Source organism: Phoenix dactylifera, chromosome 9 (genome assembly GCF_051530095.1).
Source record: "Phoenix dactylifera cultivar Ajwa chromosome 9, Ajwa_hap1_PhDact_Kaust_v1.1, whole genome shotgun sequence".
Classification (NCBI taxonomy): domain Eukaryota; kingdom Viridiplantae; phylum Streptophyta; class Magnoliopsida; order Arecales; family Arecaceae; genus Phoenix; species Phoenix dactylifera.
This window is the reverse complement of record NC_143198.1, coordinates 31,683,624-31,704,691: the sequence shown is the minus strand read 5'-3', so window position 1 is coordinate 31,704,691 and position 21,068 is coordinate 31,683,624. Positions and strand designations below refer to the sequence as shown.

Here is a 21,068-nt window from a genome sequence, read left to right as displayed (position 1 = left end):
AAAACTCCTGAGAATAAAGTGTTTCCTTTCTCATTATTCTGGTTCTCAAGTGCACGAGTCCATACTCTGATACTCTAATACATGTTTCCATAATATTATACCAAGGCTGGAGTTTACAAAGTTTACAAAGCAATGTTTCATCATCTCTCAACATATCTCCATGGAAACTGGGGAATTCAACAGAAACCATCATCACTTTCAAAGGCTCCTGTTGGATAGCTGAGTTGTATTTGATTCCAAGGTCTCAAATTGCAAGTATTCTTCGCAGCTGATTTGAGTAAGCCCGGATTTACGCTTGGGAGCTATCGAACATGTATAATTCTGAGCAACAAAGTGTTGAGCTGATGTTAGCTGCTTCACTGATAGTCGACAACATTGTTTCTGCTGGATATAACCAGTTTAAATTGTACACCCGATATCAACATTAAAAGTGACAGAACTTCAAAAGAAGAGAATAGGACAATGGTTTTGTCGTTATGACTTATCTTCCAGACCATGCTTTCTAAAGCTGCAGCAGAGTGGTCTAGACCATTTGCAGCCCTGTCAAAAAGAGTTCATCTGATCACCTACTTTTTAAACCATTATTAGTTATCTCCATTCACTTTGATACTTTAACTGTGCAAATCCCTGTTCTCCAAATGCTATAAAACTTCTGCTTGCTTTGCTCTCACGGTGTTTTTAGGAATCTTGTCACTTTTCCATTTGTTGTCATGAAAAGTGTTGGCAAACTGAATGGACTGCATGTGATACTAAAGGCATCCAGCTTCTCATTTTTCTTTGTTAATTAATGAAATTTAGTTGGTAAGTGATTTATGCAAAGTGGGTGTCTCAGTTCTTTCCCTGTTCTGGCCATCTGTTTTTTCCTTTCTTAATGATACAAATGACTGAATTTTACTGTCTGTCTCCATTCATTCAAGCCAGACCTTTTTCTGTCAAATCCTTACATTTTGTACAGTAGCAGCTTGCTCATTTTTGCTCTATTCTCTCACAATCCATAGTGGGTTTGTACGACTCTGGAAATCAACCGAGGCCAAGTTTAAGAAGTGGAGAGTTACATTGTTGGTTGGTGGCATTAATTTATTATGTAACAGTGGCCAAGTGGCGACAAATTTTAGGTGTTGCATGATAGGAAGAGAAGGGGTCCTTTCAATACTATATATATATATATATATATATATATATATATATATATATATATATATGCGCTCGAACTGCGTTTGACGACAACTATAAGAACTTAACCTCATGCTCTCAATGGAATGGGTTGGGGAATGGGAGTTGTCATCGTGAATGGATAAGCTAACCTCCTCCTAGATCAAAGCTAGCAGCAAAAATAGAGAATAATGGGAAAAATGTTTGACCGTGCAGGCTCGCATAAGATTCTTGTGCACATCCTCTCTATAAAATATTCAGGGACATGCTGAGTTTTTGACCCATGCATTAAGATCGACAAATATGAATTTCGATGCACAAGTGAACAGTGTAGGCTAGCTGTGCAGATGCAAAACCTTATTAGGTTCGTGCAAATGTTCATGGAGGAAGAGACATATTCTATCTCGAAAGAAAAAAAAATTCAAAAATTAAAGAGTAATTTTATGGGCCCTAACTTTAATACCAAAATATTTCTTCACGGTTGTCATGCTACATAGGATGAGAATACTGGCATGATTGATGGGATCGGTGTGATGCCAATCTAAACTAGATACTCAAATGAGATTTAAGGCATATGTCTCATATTACTTCGTGGCCATAATTGTTTTATCAACATTATTGCTCCATCTAAGGAATATCAATAGACCTAGCCAAGAACTGATATTTACGCAAAATTAATTGGATACCTAAAAAAAAAGACAACCATGCAAGATACAGGTTGCGCACACATAGACCGCAAATGAGAGAAGGGCTTGCTTCTATTTAAAATGTGAGCATCTAATTTTTTTAATTTTCTTTCAGACAAAGCTAGTATATTTAATTTGAGATTGTCTTGGTAGTGCATTAGTTGCCATAAGCAAAAAAAAAGTATGTAAATCATTCCAACCATCAGCATCACATTGACTCGATGCTGCATCAAGATAATGCGAACGACGTGATTGATACATATGGAAAACATAGAATGTTTATCGGTTCTGATTCCCGAAGAACAAGTCGATCAACTAGGCCGACAATTTTTTGAACAACCTAATTAAGCCAATGGCATTGCAAACAATAAAAATTTCTTTAATGATTTTCATTCCTTGCAACTACCCAAGTATAGGATAACAATGCCAAGGACTAGGGACTGTTTAATTACTTGTGACAGGAGAGGACTGGAGATCATGCTTTATGGATGAAGGACTCAAGGACATAATCACACTGCACATTGGCAGCAAGATAGGGATGGAGACCAAAAGAAAACAGTTCAAACTCAAGGGACCTAGGGCATTTTGGTAATTTAGGAGGTTAAAATCATAACTGAAAGGTACGTGGCCCGGCTTTTTCTCGTGACGGAAATTGAATTCACCACAATATAATGAGATCAGTCAAAACAGAAGTGGAGCGTCGTTCGTGCATTATCCTGATACGCACACCCCCCATCTTGTTTCTTTCACCCCACGCTGGCCTCCCCCACCCCCCCCCTCTTCTCCGTATTTAGACCCCTAACGCCCGCGGCGTGACTCCGAGACTTCTTCCATAGAGGCAGTCATGGCAATGGCGAGATCCAAGTCCGTCAACACGGACCCCAGCTCCACGCCCCCGAAGCTCTCCCTCTACTCGCTTCCAAGCCAACGGCCGGAGCCGGCCGGGATGGCAACTCCGCCCCTTCGCGTCCCGGTCTCCGTCCCTTTTGCATGGGAGGAGGCCCCCGGGAAGCCGAGGAAGGAGCGCGGCCCTTGCGATCCCAGGCCGAGCCCAAGGCCCCGATGGCACCGGGGCTTGGACCTCCCGCCGAGGATGGTGGCGGGGGAGATGAGGAGCAGCACCATGTCCTCCATCCCCGTCCTCGACGGGCCATATGTTTTGGGCCGGGCCACCTCCTGCTACTCTTTCTCCTTGGGAGACGAGAACCCGGTTAAGAGCAAGGAGAGTGGGGTCTGGTTTTGGAGGAGGGGAAGGGAGAGGAAGGTGAGGAGGTATAGGAATTGGGAGATGAATTTTAGGGGCTTGAGGGGTTTTATTTCCCCTTCTCTTTCCTCTTCATCTCAGTCTTCTGCTGGCTCTAGTGGTGGAGATGGGATTGGCAATGAGGAGGAGGAGGAGGAGGAGGAGGAGGAGGAGGAGGAAGCTAAACATGACAAGAAGGTGAGAATTACAAGGTTTAGGAGGACTAAGAGCCTGGCAAGTGCCTCCTCTCACGCTACCTCTCACCTGTGGGTATGTCTTCCTTCTCTAACTCTGATATCTTTCCCTTTTCTTCTAATGCTTATTATCCAGTGCAATTTTGGCACAAAGGATGATTGTTTACTTATTTTTTCTCACATTCTCTTCATTTTTATTAGCTATGGAATCTGCTCTTTTTTTTGTTAAAACATTTGTTTGCTTTACGGAATTACGGGTCATGGTTCTATAATTTGGAAACTAAAAAAAAATATTGAATTTCTTACAAGAGTTTTTAAGCGAAAGCATGTCATTCCGATTCCTACGCTTTTTTTTTTTTTTAATTACTTCGTTTGTAGTACTACTCGGCACGCGGCACGACTTGGAAATTTATCCGCAACGCGTCCTGTAATTCCATGCCTCTCTTTCGCCGCTCCTGAACGTCAGAGGCCGGAAATTTCTCACCTTTGCTCCGCTACGAACCAAACAAGAATTGACCCCTGACGTGACATTCGATAAGATGTGACGATAACAAAATATAACCACTGGAAGTCGTGGACCCGGTCCACTAGCCGTCCATTCTCGATCGAACTGTCAAACTACAGGTCGCTCCAGAATCTAATCCCTGTACATAGAGCCCGTGTCCTGGGTCAAAGTACTGCTTTGACTTCTCCATTTGGCGGTATATGTATGCCCTCTACCCTAGTGCACCAGGTACTCGGCTGTCCATCACCGGCCGTCGGTAGGCTCCGTACTCAATGGCGACCTCTAGCTGTCTGACACGTAGCTAATTTATTTTCTTTGGTAGGCAGTTGGTATAGGGTCAAAAATATTATGGGCGGAGGTGATGAGATCACCGCGTTTGGTTGCACCACGGTGATTCTACGTGGCGATGATTCTAAATCACCTTCACTCCTCAAATCGCTGCCCAACTTGGTGATGGAATATCCGTCCTTAAGGTCTTGAAATTCAAGATCACCCTAAGACAGTGATCCTGGATTGAAAATTAAAGACAAAAATATCCCTCAATTTAGCAGAAAAATTGATATATCAATATGTCATCAATATATTATGTCAATGTTATATATATATATATATATAATATTATGTTGATATTATATATTATATTAATGATATATATTATATTATAATATATTACTAATCATATTATTATTCTATTGTTATTGAAGAATAATTTTAAAATATAGTAGACATATATTATTATATTTTATATTTATATAATGAAAATATTTAATATATTACTTCTATTTATCTTATTTTTCTAATCAAAATAATTATTAGTATTAAGAAAATCTATTATAAGTATAAATAAAAATATTAATTCTATAATGAAAAATTAATAATTTATAGAAATAATAAATATATTTTTATAGAATATATTAATATTTTATTATAATATATTTTATATGATTTATAAATATATGATAAGGGCTACTAAAAGTAGAATATGTGACAAAATTATGGAGCTATTATAGAAAATAGCATATTGATTTATATTTTTAATTAATAAGGATTAAATTTACATAAAAAATTTATTTAAGATATATCAAAAAAAATTTATGGTCCCGCCCCCACCCCCCCCCCCCCCCCCCCCGGTGTGTTTTAAGTGATGGTGTTGCGCATTTGATGGTCATGATTTTAATTTGCTCGCAGGCCGGCATTTATGGGAGCCTGAAGCAATTTGTACCGTGGAGGAAAGAGCGTGCGATCTGAGGTCATAAATCGCGGATGCTGCATGATGCGACGCTGGTACGAATTTTTGATGGACGTGATTTGCTGAGCCTACGTCGGATTGGGCAATGTGTTTTATCTCGCCGTATGCTGCTGGAAGAAGCCTATGCGTGGTTACACAATGTTACATAACTTTGATTAGTTTTATCCAGAGGAGAAATGAGTATTTGTAAAATCTAATCAAAAAGTTTAAGTTTTTTTGTTTATCAGTGTAAAAGGATGGTTTGATATGATATCCACGTCCAAAGACCTGCTTCCATGTTTTCAACTTATAACCTTCAAACTATAATGAAATAATCTTATCACTGCACTAAAATAAAGCAAAATGTAGCTTATAGCATGTAGCTTTATAGCTCTCTCCCTCTCTAAATAATTTCTAGCATAACTCAGCCAACTTCCAATGTCGAAAACAAACTAAAGATATGCAATGTGAGCTCATCCTGAGGCGTGCAACACACAGTATAAAAAAATCAAGCATTGCCAATATATTTTAATGTATATATCAATACGAAAAAGCACCGGTAGTTTTATTCCTGATGCTTTCTAAAGCGTCGCAAAAGCGTATACCATACTACTGTAAACTACTAATTTTATGACGCTTTCTGAAAGCGTCGATAATTATAAAAGACGTCGACACTTATAAGCATCGCCAATAAAATTTAAAACTATGTATACTAATATATATACCAAACACATAAACAACAAAAATCATATAATAATAGAAGTCACAATCAAACAGATCATTCAAAATATTCATATTGGTCAAATATGATTACATCGACATTGTCCATGTATTGTTTCGAAAAACATAAAATATATATATATAAAACTCTTAAATGAATAGTCTAAAAGCTATCAGAGGTCGATGGCGGCATCATCATCATCTCTACGAGTATTGGAAGTATCAGCAACCTACAAGAAAAAGATAGAAACATTAGAAGTTAAAAATATAAAAATCATTAAGCTCATACAAAAATACATGATAATTATGTAAAATATTCAAATATATGTAGTTAATTACCTGAGAAGGGATAAACTTATGCAACATAGATGCAATCTAGTCAAGCTGAGCCCTCAAAGATTGTATCTCTGTCTGATGGCTCTGTCTCATTTCCTCCATCTCTGTCTGATGGCTCTGCCTCATCTCCTCCATCGCTGCCTTCAGACTACAAATTTCTGCAGTGCTATTACTTTGTCTGGCATCTTGAGCATATCTGCTCACTGCAGACAACTGAGTGGAAGTAACTCCAACGCCATAACCCCTCACTCGACCATAACGCTCTGAGCCTATCAATTTGGTGAATACTTGAGCTTCGACGCGATTGGTCTTACCGGATGATGACGACTCTCCGACATGCTCTGGAATAAGGGATGTAGCCTTGTCTCATAATTTAGAAAAAAAATAGTCACATATTAATGTTTGAAAAAAATAAAACTAATAAAAAAATTGCACAAATAAAAAATGAATACATACAACCATATCTTTTGACTTCTTTTGGACAAAGCTGCCATCTCGGTGGGTGTGAGTCATTCCGCAGAACTCTACCTTACCAGGCTCCCTCCCATTCTCTTCCATCTACAACAAATAGTATATTGGCAAGTTATATATCATCCATGATACGTGATATATGAGAGAAGATACACGCATATGAATTCAAAGAGTTTCATCTATATGAATATATGATTGAGTAGTTTGAAATATGACAGAGTTTCAAAGAAACATACGAATTCATCTCTACGCCTCGTACGCCTCGTATAACTCTTCGAGCCTGATGTGTGAGGAACCGCCTCAGATGCTCGTGCAGCTTTACCAATGTGCAGCTCTACGAAATTTCTTTTTGTGTTACTAGATCCAAAACTAGAGGTGTGTTTTCTATAGGAGGGTTGATTACATGGAGACGGCAACATGGACTCTCCATGAAATATCCATGTAGTATAACCCTTTAGAAAACCATTCCACACCAAATGTTCTTCAACAGTTTTTGGAGTGAGAGCAAAACGATGTACACATTTTTGACATGGACAAAAAATATTTCCGTTCATATTAGATTTCTCAAAAGCAAATTTAATAAAATTTTGAACTCCATTCAGATATTCATCGCTGGATCTTGACTTATTTATCCAACTTTTGTCCATTATATTAGAATACTGATCGAATTGCAACTTATCTGCAAAAAGATAAATAAAATTAGACACTAAGTGAGAAAGTGGAGGAAAAGAAATATACAAATTCGCCAAGTTGTTCACAGTTGCAATTCCATATATCAAGTTCTTAAGCAAACTTCATGTCAGATGTTTTATGGTGACGACTTGATCATTCTAACGTTATAATTGATCGTGATTGGTTACAAATCTCAGACTATTTCCTTTAATCTTTCATAATTGCAATATTATAATGGTAATTGTTGGCTAACACTCTAGTAACATATATGGTGGCTTAAACCAGTGAAATAATGATCTTATAGTTTTATGCTTATAAATTCCAAAATTACGAAAATTGATACTTAGAAAAATAAGACTATTTCGTAAACTGGCCATTCATAACACTAATCTATTCTTTTTCTTTTTGATCTATTCCTGACATTATGTTGTTTGTTTTACAATCTTTCTCAAATTAAAATACTCTTCATCAGTTAACACATGAAAAGGTCCAATTATTACACACAGATTTTTGAAATCATCATGAACCAATGGAAACTTTCACTCAAAATACTTCCTTTCAAGTTTCAGACATAGCTTTAAAGTTCATACTTCTATATGTGAACAACTAATTTCACTTAAGTAAACCTAATTTTTGAATATAAAGAAACCACAAATGAGATAGTGATGTATACAGAAATCAACATATATAGAAAAAGTAAAACCAATCTAGCAAAATGCTAACATTGTCATAATGGAGTTGATATAATTTGGGTGAGAACTGTATAGGTTAAACCATTTCATGCTTCATCAAATCCCACCTCCATAGTGGTAAACAGTGTAAACATACTGTGTGCCTTCATGAACTAAAGCATTAATTGCAAAAAAAGGGTCAGCTTTCTACACCATAATAAATAGGATGACCCTCTTGGTTATAGTTGTTTAAAAATATTATTGGATCGCTGATTAGGTATTATTTTCATGAATAAAGGACACAAACTCTAGATCCTGCCGACCGGTTACATCCAATATATGAAAATAATATCGGCTTAACAAGGGAAATAGTTGTTTTTTTTAAGAAAACAATCTCACGCTCGTCTTAATCAAATTGATACAATATCAAATATGTCTTGCTATTGGCTTCCAACAATGCTTATAAGAGTTGTCTAATTATTGGCTTCCGACGACGCTTAACAAAAAGCGTCGGGATAGTCCTTTCCTCCATTGCTAATACATTTAAGCGTTGTAATATACGGACGATACGAAAAAGCGTCAGCAAATTTTGGCGCGCGAGCCAAAGTACCGACACTTCTATCTAGCGTCGGCATATCAAAGTCGAAAATTTCTTCTTTCTGTAGTGAAATCAGCTAACCTAATAGACCAAGAGAGGAACAAGAATTATAACAAATAAATATATAAACAAATAAAGAATCACAAATAAATTGCTCTTATCATTTTTGTAATCCAATATGCCCTTCTTGTTACTTGGTCATTCGTCATTACTCCTCATATTTATAACTGTCATTGCATCATTAGTTCTTCTCTTTCAATAACACTATCGAGCTTGTCATCATCTAAATAAAAAAAAGGGAAAAATAATTCTTTAGTCATGTTGTACATAAACATGTACAAATGGTTTACTATATTTTAGGTATGCATCTTAGTCATGTTGACATAGTGTTAGCATTAAAAAAAATTATCATCTTCAGTTTATATTCTTACCTCTTTGATGAAGTATGTATAATTGATAGAAATAAATAACAAAAGTTGATTCAAAATGCCATTCTCAAATAGATTAAATAAGAATAGTCAGTTGTAACTTGTACCTATTTATTCTCATAGCTTGCAATGCATTTGCATTTATTTAGATGCAGCGGCAATCTTATGTTGAAAAAAATATATACACAATGACACCTGTCCATATTATTGTCTGATTGAGAACATAGGAAAAATTCACAAATCAATCATATAGATAACTTGTTGCCTTGTGCCACAACATTTCGTTAAAAGAATTTGCCTAGTTTGGTATGTTGCCGATCAATTTAAAATAGATCAGTGAATTTTCTGTGTTTTCTTTATTTATTCACAACTAGTAAACAAGCTGGGTTTAAGATCGAATACAAAAATTAGCAATCTTCACAAATTCAATTGTATTACAACCAGTTAAGGTTTAATAACCATTACAAGATTGAAGATAGAGAAACTAATGACAAGATGCTTAAAAAAGTGTAATTTTGAAAAATTATGCATTTTTAATAGCTAGTACACCAGGATCAAAAAAGCACAGCACCATCATCAGAGAAGATCAGATGAAAACTAAATGAGATTTAAGAGGGAAAAATAGCCAATATGATCATGAGGGATGGCCAAAAGTGTAACTAAGAATCACCCAGTGAACTAATTTTTACTACTATATCAAAAAGTTTTTTTTTTTATTAATTTTATTTGTTCCCTCACCACGACTTTTTATCAAATCCAGATATGGCTGCAAGTCAAGTGATAAAGAAAGTAACCATGCGTCAAAGTGTACAGAAACTAGGGCCGCAGCAGGATTTTTCGGGTTTAGAGTTCGTCTAGGGTTCCAGTATGAGCATAATGAGGGTTAGGGTTTTCAAATCGATCGGGAAACGGAATGGGGTTACGGGTAGTGTTAGGCTTAGAGAGAGAGAGAGAGAAGGGCGGGTGTAGGAGGTGGCGGGGGGGGAGTCGCCGGAGGTGATTGAGAGGGTCGGAAGGTGAGGGGGGAAGAGAGAGAGGGGAGGGATTGGGGCCGAACCTGGAAGGGGCTGCGGCAGACCGGCGGGCTCCGGCGTTACTCTTGGCAGGTCTGATGGTAGGCCGGCGGGCGACGGCGGAAGGAGAGGACGGGAAGTGGCGGAGGGAACGGAGAGCGGATCCGACGGACGGCTGCACGCGGCGGACCTCACCGAGTTTTGATAACGACATGATGGAGCGCCCGGTCTCAAAATAACCCCTCGCGCACTCAAAGGGAAAAAGCTCGGCGCCCGCCGAATTAATTTAATTCGAATTGTTTTAATCGCTTGCTCTGATGATGGGCTGGGCCTAAATTATGGTAAGGATGTGCGACTAGGATGAAGATGAATGATTGCCGTAATCTTATGATGGGTGCATTTTTCTTGCTTTTTGTACCATATTTCCATCCCACTCCTTTTCCTGCTAGGAATTCTTTAAAACTTAGTTTCACCTAAGCTGGGTAGAAACCATCTTACTTTGCTAGAAAAATTGAGAGGCTCTTGATTTGGCTGTACTAGGATTCTAATAAAGATAGGATCATAAATCCTTCTAATTGCAAGGTATCCAGCTAGAAAGAAATAGTTTTCATATAAAAAGTATAAATACAACAAAAGGCTTCTTTAATTAAGTAGAAGAGAGCAAGAATTCCATGTCTTTAAGTAAAAGAGATCATAAAACTTTCCAATGTCTTTTTTTTGTTTTTTTATAGGAAATTTCCTAGCTTAGTTAAGAGGAGCAAGAATTAGTTGTCCAATGGCGTTTGTTTGTGGCTTTCGCAAGCAGGCATGTTATTTTATTGATCCTCTTACTAGATGGACTACTAGCTTCATTATACCTCTCGCATCTTGACTTTAGTGAACTGAGTTTCTTTTTTAAAAAATTAGGATCGAAGTCGGTCTTAAAATTCGATGCCCAGCTCAACCGATCCCAATCAAGGTTTGTCCAAATTTGGCCAATGCGAGGCTAGATGGTGAAATGGTTCGAGCTTTTGCGATGCGCCTTCCCAAATGCTCTGTTGCTGAAGCAGAGTTGCACGGTTTAGGGTTGTGTGCTGCAATTTATATGTACCGAGCCATCAAGTTAATTTGGATCGAAGGAGATTCAAATAGTATCATCCAACGGATTAGTGGGTCTGGGACTTCATCTGCACCTCAATATCATCCTCTCCTTGGGGACACATGGCAGCTCAGCTCAAAAAAGTTTTACTGGTCTTGAAAGCTTCACATATATTTCGCGAAGGAAATCAATTTGCTGATTGGTTGACAAGTGAAGGCGCCCAACGGGACTTGGATTCATTTGAAGCTGATCCTCTTCCTCTGGAGCTCTCATCCTCAATCTCTAGTGATTGGGTATAATATCATAATAAGTTTTTACTAGGTCAAAATCTGGATCAAACACATTCAAATCCCAACACAGGCCCAACACAATGTCGGATTTTTTTTTTTTATTATTGTTGTTCATCATATGTACATAGGGAATTTAGCATTAGATGTCCAAGTTCATCTAACGCTATATATATATATATATATATATATATAAGGGACTTAAAACATTAAATGGACAAAGTTCATGTGGAAGCTCCCTCAAAAAAAAAAATAGGTGGACATCATCACAGTTGAATCATACATACCAGATACTGAAATATGTAATTTGGCAAGTGTGACACTCGATGTGAAAACCATTTGACAGAAAATCCTATCCTATCCTATCAGATGAATTTGAGATAATTGTAGTTGATGTTTGGCTTGTAATTCAGTTTTTAAGAGATTTGTAATGCTCTACGAGTTCGGTCGCATCATGGTAAAATGCAAATCAGATTAGTTTCTATATATCAAAGGTTGATTTAAAAATCAAAATCTCATGAGCACACTCATGATGGCATGTAATAAGATCTTAATTACAGAGATTACAAGGAATTAAGAATAATATATGTTACAGAGGTCGAAGCAGGGTTTTCGCAAAGCCTTCTGCCTCTTGTAATTAGCCTTGAAGCAAGCTTGCCTTAGTTTCTTTATTCTTTCCGACAATTCGATCTCTGGATTCTCTTCCATCAGCCTCCTGTGCTCCTCCAACCTCTCCAGCTCCCTCCTCATGCTCTCCTCACTTGCACCGTTTCCCAACTCCTACAAAAACATATAATTTCATCACCAAAGAAGAAATCCTAATCATTTTATTCACAATTTTCAGATCATTTGTCCTATTAGCACACTCAGTAGTAACAGTATACATAAAATTACCAAATTGCTTATACCTCAACGTTATGCATGAGAGTCATCAGGCTTTTCATCTTCCTGTGAGGCCACCTAGGGATGCCGAGCTCCCTGCATCTCTTCTTCAGGACCGTCACCCCCACGTTCATCTCCTTCGCTGCTCGGCTTATTGGCATGCAGAAATAGTTCTTAATCTCGTCGAAGCCGATATCAGCCAACCTCGGCCTCCCATTCGTTCTCCTCCCCATGCTTCTCTCTTCAACCTGATCTACTTTGGATACTTCAAATGGATAGTTGTAATTAGTTTTGCCATTGTAAACATCATGGGAACTGGTGAGTACGTTCAGTGGTGCGATATCACTGATAACATCTCCGCAGTAGGGTGTCAAGTTGGTGTCCTCCGTAAAAGAATCAAGGTTGATGTCGTCCATGGCCAATTCATTGAGAGGAGGCGGAGAATGGCATTGATATGGAACCAGAGCAGCTGATTTATCCGACAATGGTTCCGAACCATGAAGGTCGTCGATTTGGTCCAGGCTCTCAGGAAATGGCACCAGAGCGTCCGTCTCACTGCAACACAAAAGCAAAGTACACTCAAAGATCTGGTAAAAACACTCAAATCTCTCTCTCTCTCTCTCTCAGACACACATACCTCCACCTTTGTAGTGGTGGGACATGGAGAAGTGGGTCTCCTAAGAGAGCCCAGAACGAGTCCTTTTCGTCTATTATCATGAGACTGTTGAGATGGTCAGAGTCCATCCACATCAAAGGAAAGAGAGAGACAGCAAGTAGAAGCCTTACTGCTCTGCCAAAAAAACAAAAAAAGAACAGGATAAGAATAGAATTTTAATTAGAACAACGCGATGGAAAGAAAGAGTTTGGGAGAGGAGAAGTTTGACGATGGAGAGGGCACCCACGTACGTCCAAACGGGAGTAACGCTTGGCGCGTGTTCTCCATTGGGTTTTGGAAGGATTTATACCATGACCGAGGTTAATGTGTACGCGATTAAATGAAATATGATGAAAACAATCCAATAGGGATGTGTTTGTTCTGCTGCATCGTAATAATTACTATCCACATTGCCATTTAAATGAGTTACTTACGTCAAACGCTTCCATGCTTGCAGTCACTTAATTCAATTTATTATTCCAAGATAAGATATTTCATTAATTCCATCACTCTCTCTCCTCTCTCAGGTCTCCGATACTATGAATTGTGCTCATCTTTCGAAAGGACGCTTATGGGAGATTCGTATGTATACGGATTTGCCACGCAAGTGTGATCGGATTAAGGAATGAGTAGCCTTAAATAATATATCCACCTTCCAGAACTCTAATGACGACATTAATTATCATTAATTAGTTATAAGTCTCTCATCGGGTTTGGTGATCGGAAATTAATTCTCTTGATGGAAGATTTGTTGTGGTCATGTAGAAAACGGCGGTCCATCCAAACCTGGCTGTGGCCTGTGGGACACCAGTTCCTGAAACGGACGAGATAGTATCCACGAAAATTGGTTTTTTTTTTTCCTCAAATAATCTCACGCCACTTATTTAATTTTTTCCTAAAAATATTAACGATATTTAAAATTATATAATACTACGATGGTTCGCAGATTCAGCTCTAGAAATTAGCAAGCAGATGAAGAGGTTCCATGTTCAAAGGCTAGAGAGGTTTCCAAAGTATCCCTCTCCAAATCTAATTCAAAGCATCATTACTAGATTCGACGTTAAATTTGTCCACCTGTAATGAGTCATCATCTTGTTCTCATCTCTTAAAATCAAACAATTCGAGAGAGGAAAGGCGTTACCATCCACTTGAAGATCTCATTCGCAGGTCGAAGGCCTGGGAAAAAAGAAGCTAACATCATCATCAAAGTACTGATGGAAACTCTCACAAATAGGCATAGGGAGGCAAGTATCTTACTACCAAGAGGTATTTCTTCAGGATTATGGGTAAATTCACCATGAAATAGCAACAAAAAGTAAAAAGGAAAAAAGCTTCGACTTGCGCCAAAATACACATCAACTTAAAAATATATGCTGGAAGAATGCCACTGAGCTTCTCAAAGGGGGCACCATAGCACAATGAAGCTCCGCTAAATCCTGAATTCATCACTATTGAGGCGTTAAAATTTTACTTGGCAGCAAAATTAACCCATATCCCATCTTCAGTGACTGTATAAATAGTACTAAAACAAAATTTTCTCAATGTTTTGACAAATTTTCTTTTATTTAAACAGATCCTTTCCAGCTTTACGCTTGGAATCACGGGATGCCAACCAGTAACCCATCAGCAAAAGTAGATACATGGTCTGCACCTAATTCCCAAAGTATGCAAATATCAAAGAAACAGAAGCACATTGAGGTGGTGGTCAAAATGTTTCATAGACTAAATGGGAAATAAAAGGAGTGGAAATTGGGGCCACATGTGAACACCAAAACAGATCCAGTTCACTCCGGTTTTTTGCCGGTCATACCAGCAACCACCTGCAATCAAAGGCAATGTAGAATAAGATGATCACATCATAACACTTTCACCAGCTCTTCAACAGCACAGATTCCTACGGCACCAGTGGTCTCTGAAGGTCAAATCACATACTAAAACCCTTTCATATAGAGATAGATTAAGCAACCTCTGCTAGTTTTATATTTTTCACAAATTTCTCCCTACAAATGATTGCCCAATATTGAATTTGAAGCTAAACCAAATTGAGTTTTGCCATTTCTTGGTGAAGTTGTATGCTTTCCTGGACATTGATATTTCAACTATCACCACATAATTTAAGATACATCCTTTTCATTCTTTTATTCAGTAGGAGTGCACTCTGTTACGTGAGAAATTGATAACTTCATTTTTCGAAGTTAGGATGAACATTATTAGCAATCAAAAGCAGTAGGTAATTGGAGATGAACCAGAGCTGAAATGAGAATTGGTTTTTCTTCGGTTAGAAACATAAGAGAAATGCATCTCATTTTTAATCAACCAGGTGAAAATAAGGATTGACATGCATGAATTACTCTCAAGTTTTTTTTTTTAGAAAAAAAAGAGAAAGGTGCAAGGTATTCATACATCGCTTAGAGCAGGTTGTGGAACTTGCTTGGCTGTCTCGAAGGAATCCAAGATAGGCCTGACCACAGCTGGAAGGAAGAGACCTGGTATTGCACAAGAGATCAGCATACTTGAAAGAAGTAATTACAGTAAATGTCTACTAAAAAAATTCAGGACAGGAATCACACTTTAGTCACTGGTAGTGGATCCATGTACTAATTGATGAAAAAATAAAAGTTATTCAGAAATTTCAAACAAATAGAACGTGGTATTGCAAAAAATAAGTCACCCTTATTCTAGGACAAGGAATGCTAACTTTGTACCACAATTAAACATCAAAAGAATAGAGGGCAAGCAGCTTGTTCAGGCAACAAGCCACTCGGCTCCAAGGATTCCAGATGGTCCAAATGTAATGTGAACATAATACTCTGTCTATGATTACTGATCAAACAGTAATTCATGTTGATGTACATACTGAATAAACAATTGATTATATGCATAAAAGTTAATACATGCCTGATGTTGAAGCAGAAATAAAAAAGATATATATGCAGAAATAGAATCAAGTAGAGATTCTAGGGGAAAAACATAGATTGCTTTTACGAGGACAAGAAACATTGTGAGCACCAAGGGTTTAAATCTCAGCACCGGCCTTATCTCTATTTACTCTTGGGATGATACAGAATGGAAACAGGACAGTATGCTCAAGATGGACCAAAATAGTCATCAACAATAAGAATAAAAATGAAAAATGATAATGCATCTTGGCCCATCCCTATAATCCCAGTGTGTCCGCAAGTCTTGTGCACAAGTATACAGTCAGGAAATCCCAATTCAAGAAAGAACTGGTGTCCCGCACCCATCCTCATTACCATTTTCTTCCTAGAACAGTATAGTGCCGGTAGGACACTATGGGGACATGAATCCCTAGCGAGCACAAATAGAGGTGAATAAGAAAAAGGGTTTCTAAGACAGACAGCAATTTTCATCAAAAACAAAATTAGGGCAGCAAAATTTATCACTTAGATTATATGCAAGAACCATTACATGGTTACAAGATTTATACATATTTTTAGTATAAAGAGTCATATTATGCTAACAGCAAGGGAAAAAAGATTCTTGTTAGTTTCATGGATAACATAAATAACTTTTATCTTGCATTGAAACTCAACTATTCAAGTGTGAATAGATAACATTATTTTTTTGTAAAAAGATAGCAAAATCCACTACGAAACCTTGATTTCATATGTATCTGATATGCAAAATCAAGTCCAGAAGCAGGTGTGGGAGATGCTAGTTTACATAATCTTGACATGGCTATTTTCCCTTCAGCAGGGGATAAATTCTGTAGGGTGACAAGTGCTGACTAAGGGGAGACAAGTCCTGGCCCTAAGTAGCTATAGATTATTCCTAAATCAGTTTTATGAAGAAAAACAGTGAATTCCATCCGCTAAACTAAACCGGCACCATATGGGACAAAACTAATAAGGCAGAAAGAAGGAAGGTTTCCTTTTCAAGATTCCTTCATCTCTTTCCTACTAGGTTCAAAGATATGTATTTGGGATTAATATCCAGACCTGCAGTTCCACTTCCTAGAATCTGCCACTCTACATGAGTCCAGTACCCGTCAAAATCTTATATCCTGAAGGAACATCAATACTTTACTTGCTCAGCTAGCATATAATAATATATCAAAAATGTCATATTTATAAAAACTTTCTTTTACCACGCACCAAACAGATATCACTCACCCTTTAAAATCCATCAACTACCAAGCATATATTTCAAGTGCTAGAAAAAATATGCTTATTTTTGAAGTAAATCTGTTATATAAAAACCAAATAATCTCTTCCACTATGGATTTGAAGTATTTTCTAGTGTCTAAGAATCCTAACTTCTAATGATCTCCTTTAGAGATGAGAGAAATATGGGTGTGGTTTTCTAAACCCTAGAGTATCTGAGATTTGTTTGTCAAAACACTATCCTTCCAGAACGTCCACCCATTAAACCTTGAAAGGCAAATTCCTAACATAATGCTTCATCTTATTATTTACCTTACAAAACAATTTTTATCTCTGTGCAGTAAGTATTGGCAGCGTCCAGATTTTGACAGACAGAAAAAGGCAGAAGTATCAGACTACCCTAGAAACGAGAGGTCAAGGTCTACCCTATGAACAGGCTTGCTTAAGGAACGATCGCTTTTTCAGACAAGCAATAAAAGCAGTAGCCACATCCATGATTCAACTTGCACACTAATTCTCATCAATGAGCTTTTCAAGAAGATGAACACCAGCCCAATCATAGGAAAACACCAAACTAAATTAGCAAGCTAAGACAAATCTACCAAGCAAAAATCATGGATTTTACAGATATACTGAATGTAACAGATTTTGCTCACCAGCATAGAAATTCTTGAACAGATTACAATTAATGACATCAGAATACATCTTCAAAATGGTGATAATATATTGCACGCATGTCTAAATAGATTAGAAAATATGGTTTAAAAGTCATTCAACTGCCACCCCATCAGTACATTTCATTCAGTCCTGAAAGATCCATTAACAGCATTCCGGGGCCTTCTCATGGAATGGCACTGACTCCATTCCGCAGGGACTAGCTCGTGTTTTGTATTTTGATTGCTTGTGGCGTCCTCAGATCTAAGTGTTGTGAGACGCCGGTGTACCAAAAAAAAAAAAAAATCCATTAACTCATGCTGAACCTAATCATATAGAAAAATGCCCATGGTATTGTGATACAAAGTTGCCACTCATTATGATCCTCTAACTGGTTGGGACCTCCTCCTATCACCAAACAAAGGGAAAAGGTCTGTTTCTCTTGGAAATGATTTTGAAACACAGGCACAATGGCATGTCCAATGAGAACCAAGAAACAGTTACAGAGTGATAAAGAGTCGGTCCATCCCCTTCACACATGGTAAAATCTTGGCATACATGGTACAGATGTTGTTACAAGCAACATCCCGGAGAGGTGCCTATGATCAGGAATGGCGGTGCTGAGCTAAATCAAATTGAGTTACAGAAGGATCCGCTCCAAGTCTTCTCGCGTTACACTATCCCCATCTCAACGATTATTCCGCTTTCTCCTCATATCAGACCTCTAGAGATTCCAATACGAGCCAACTTCTTGAGAATCTCATTCCTTGCAAAAATAAATAGTTTAAGAAGAACATAACAATAGCTAAGTTAGAGGCACCGCAACCTGTTCCAAGAATTGGGAAACCATTACCAACACGATGGTGCTTGCTTAAACAAAAGAACGCCACCTTTGCAACTCCGGTGACTATATAATTCAATTTTCAGCATAATCATCAAATGCTACAGCATATCATTAATTACCTGCAGCAAGTTGGTCTTTGCCTCCCATATATTTTAAGAACTCGAACGCCAAGTAATGTAAAGATTAAGTTCCGAAAGAGACTTAGCCTCCCCAAAGCAAAATTCAAAGCTTTAAGGTTATGTATTCCACTGAGAAGGAAACAATCCTCCAAATTAAATATTTTTGCAATCCATTTTAGCGCTAACAAGATGGATTTATCTTAGATGGAATGTGTTTGCATCGTGAGAAAATGACCATTTGCATAAGGGCTAGAGAGATCTAATAAGTTCCGAAATAGGGTAAAGAAGCTCACAATCACTTATAAATTCAAAGAAATCAGAGGAAGGGACGGTATCCTTTTGGTTTATCCTAGGACGAGCTATTCAAAAATTATAAAGAATTTATTCAAAAGAATCGAAGGAGGTTAGGGTTTTGGTAGGGTGGGGAGAGGGGAAGGGGGGAACAAATAAAATAAGGAACAAGAATAGTACCGAATCCGGCGATGAGGCAGGAGGCGGCGACGACAGGCTCTTGGACCACAAATATCTTCAGCTTCTCCATAACCCCCATCGCTCTCTCTCTATCTCTCGATCTCTCTGCGATCGCCTTCGCCCTTTCTTCTCCCTTCCAGAGATCGCGGTGCAACTCCAGGTGAGGTAGAGGTGAAACGTAAGTCAGGTCGTTCGCTCCGATCAACGGTGCAGATAAAATGAGTCCAGCCAGAGTCTACATCATGATCAGCCATACAAGTACAGCTACAAGCTTATAGCAACCAAGGGGCGTAGAGGCCTAGTACAACAATGGACTGGACTGGTCCTTGAGCTTAAACTATAGTTTTATATATATATATATATATATATATATATATATATATATATATAGTAAAATGGATGATTGTTACAGTTTTAGTATTGATACATCCAATAAAATTAGAAAACAGTTTCCAAAGCACTCTAAGTAACTCTCCTTCTCCAACCCACATAGTGCCTCCGGAGTGGCTGGCCACATACGAAGCCACCCAATCCACGGTTCCATTTGCTTCTCTAAAAATATGTTTGGTCTAAAAGGCCACACCATCACTCATCATAGTCTAAACATTTCGAAGTAAGATGAGATGTCGAAAATCTGGCAGCCACCAGCAGCCACCATCCTGAAGTCCGACTCTCTGATGATGAAGCCAGCACCTCTAATTATGCTGCTATCAAACACGCGTCCTTCGAAATTAATCTTGAAAAAACTCATAGACAAAGAATTTCATAGTTATGTTCGAGTGATTGGATTCTGGTTATATCTTTGTTGGACCATGCCTCACACAGATCTCAAAATACTCTGAATTCATCGTCTACTCTGTTGCGAGATGGTGTACCTTGTCTGGCACACTAAAAAATCCATGCAGGAAGTTCCGTTCCGTCTTCCTCAGCGCTTCCCAGCGGGTATGCGTTTCGTCACCTGATCGAAACGGTCCTCTCTCCGTCACCTTCTCCCCAGCCTGGGAAATTTTTTGGTACAGGTACGGGCTCGACAATGTCCTTAAAATGATTGGATCGGTTTACTTTTAAGTAAAAGTTCTGGGTGATTTTTATCAGAGTTGATGACCTGCTGGAGGTTTTTGCGCATCATTTTCTATGTAAACAGATAAAAGAGCAGTTTCACCACTTCCAACTTGGAATCCTCTTGCACATTCAGGTTATCATTCTCAATCAGATCATCTCTTCTCAGTTCAGGCATCGGACGGCGCACATGCAAATATTGCTTATATTTTCGTGGTTATTGCAATTTTAAGTAACTGCAGAGAACATTCGCAAGTGATCCTGCTGTCTGATTCACTGGAACTATGTGTTATCAAGAGGGAATTAGTGGTATAAAACAGTAAGAATGTTGATAATATAGGATGATCTCATTAGTGACTATATGGTAAGTTTAGTTTGCTTTAAAGTCTCTAGAAGAAAAAAATATGTGCTTCACAATGCATCAGATGTACATGTAGTTCTGACCAAGGTCAAATATGCATTCCTTTAGCTCACTAATGCCGCACAGCTCTTGGTTTGAATGCATGGAAACAATATTACGTGCACCTCACCTAACATGGATTTAGTCAAATTATTCTGCCTAAGTCGCGATATCATGCAGCATCCTTCAGAGCTCCAGAAATCAGCACCCATGCGCTTGCATGCTGAAAGGAATGAACATAAAGGGATTGAGCAAAACTCAAGTCAAAGCCAAAGCTTCCTCAGGTCCCTGCTTAGTAGGGGCATGTCCAGGAAAGATAAGATGCTGCATAGTTTCTTGGAAGAATACCGGGATATTAAAACTCGGAGAAGCATGGGAGGGCAAACAAATGGCTAACCTCTTCCCATTTGCCTTCCATTATGTTCTCTATTTCATCATATTTTCTTTTGTATATATTCTTTTTTCAATATAGATAATGTTGTTTTATAAAGGGTGGGGCGACTTCCATATTTAAATGCAAAATTATAGCTATTCAAGCACTACATACTTGAGTAAGGTGTTTTTTTTTTCTATTGATA

General features: G+C 38.1%; 4 protein-coding genes across 4 annotated transcripts; 1 reads left to right on the top strand and 3 right to left on the bottom strand.

Moving 5' to 3' along the window:
* The first annotated feature begins 2,601 nt into the window (after positions 1 to 2,601).
* Positions 2,602 to 5,314, top strand: LOC103719088 (uncharacterized). Its single transcript, XM_008808164.6, has 2 exons — positions 2,602 to 3,351; positions 4,969 to 5,314. The coding sequence occupies exons 1-2, from the start codon at positions 2,683 to 2,685 to the stop codon at positions 5,026 to 5,028; spliced, it is 729 nt and encodes a 242-aa protein (XP_008806386.2). The 5' UTR covers positions 2,602 to 2,682; the 3' UTR covers positions 5,029 to 5,314.
* Positions 5,315 to 5,784: 470 nt separating this feature from the next.
* Positions 5,785 to 10,249, bottom strand: LOC103719063 (uncharacterized). The gene is made up of 5 exons (XM_008808135.5): positions 9,962 to 10,249; positions 6,772 to 7,214; positions 6,521 to 6,622; positions 6,068 to 6,424; positions 5,785 to 5,958 (listed from the first exon to the last, which is right to left on the bottom strand). Exons 2-4 carry the CDS (start codon positions 7,180 to 7,182, stop codon positions 6,104 to 6,106), a joined length of 834 nt encoding a protein of 277 aa, XP_008806357.3. The 5' UTR covers positions 7,183 to 7,214; positions 9,962 to 10,249; the 3' UTR covers positions 5,785 to 5,958; positions 6,068 to 6,103.
* A 1,498-nt stretch (positions 10,250 to 11,747) lies between these two features.
* On the bottom strand, positions 11,748 to 14,197 carry LOC108511736 (protein RKD4). The gene is made up of 3 exons (XM_017845877.3): positions 12,802 to 14,197; positions 12,191 to 12,719; positions 11,748 to 12,062 (listed from the first exon to the last, which is right to left on the bottom strand). Exons 1-3 carry the CDS (start codon positions 12,912 to 12,914, stop codon positions 11,856 to 11,858), a joined length of 849 nt encoding a protein of 282 aa, XP_017701366.3. The 5' UTR covers positions 12,915 to 14,197; the 3' UTR covers positions 11,748 to 11,855.
* A 155-nt stretch (positions 14,198 to 14,352) lies between these two features.
* Positions 14,353 to 19,258, bottom strand: LOC103719079 (uncharacterized). The gene is made up of 3 exons (XM_008808153.6): positions 19,032 to 19,258; positions 15,223 to 15,305; positions 14,353 to 14,639 (listed from the first exon to the last, which is right to left on the bottom strand). The coding sequence occupies exons 1-3, from the start codon at positions 19,108 to 19,110 to the stop codon at positions 14,604 to 14,606; spliced, it is 198 nt and encodes a 65-aa protein (XP_008806375.1). The 5' UTR covers positions 19,111 to 19,258; the 3' UTR covers positions 14,353 to 14,603.
* Between the last annotated feature and the right edge of the window lie 1,810 nt (positions 19,259 to 21,068).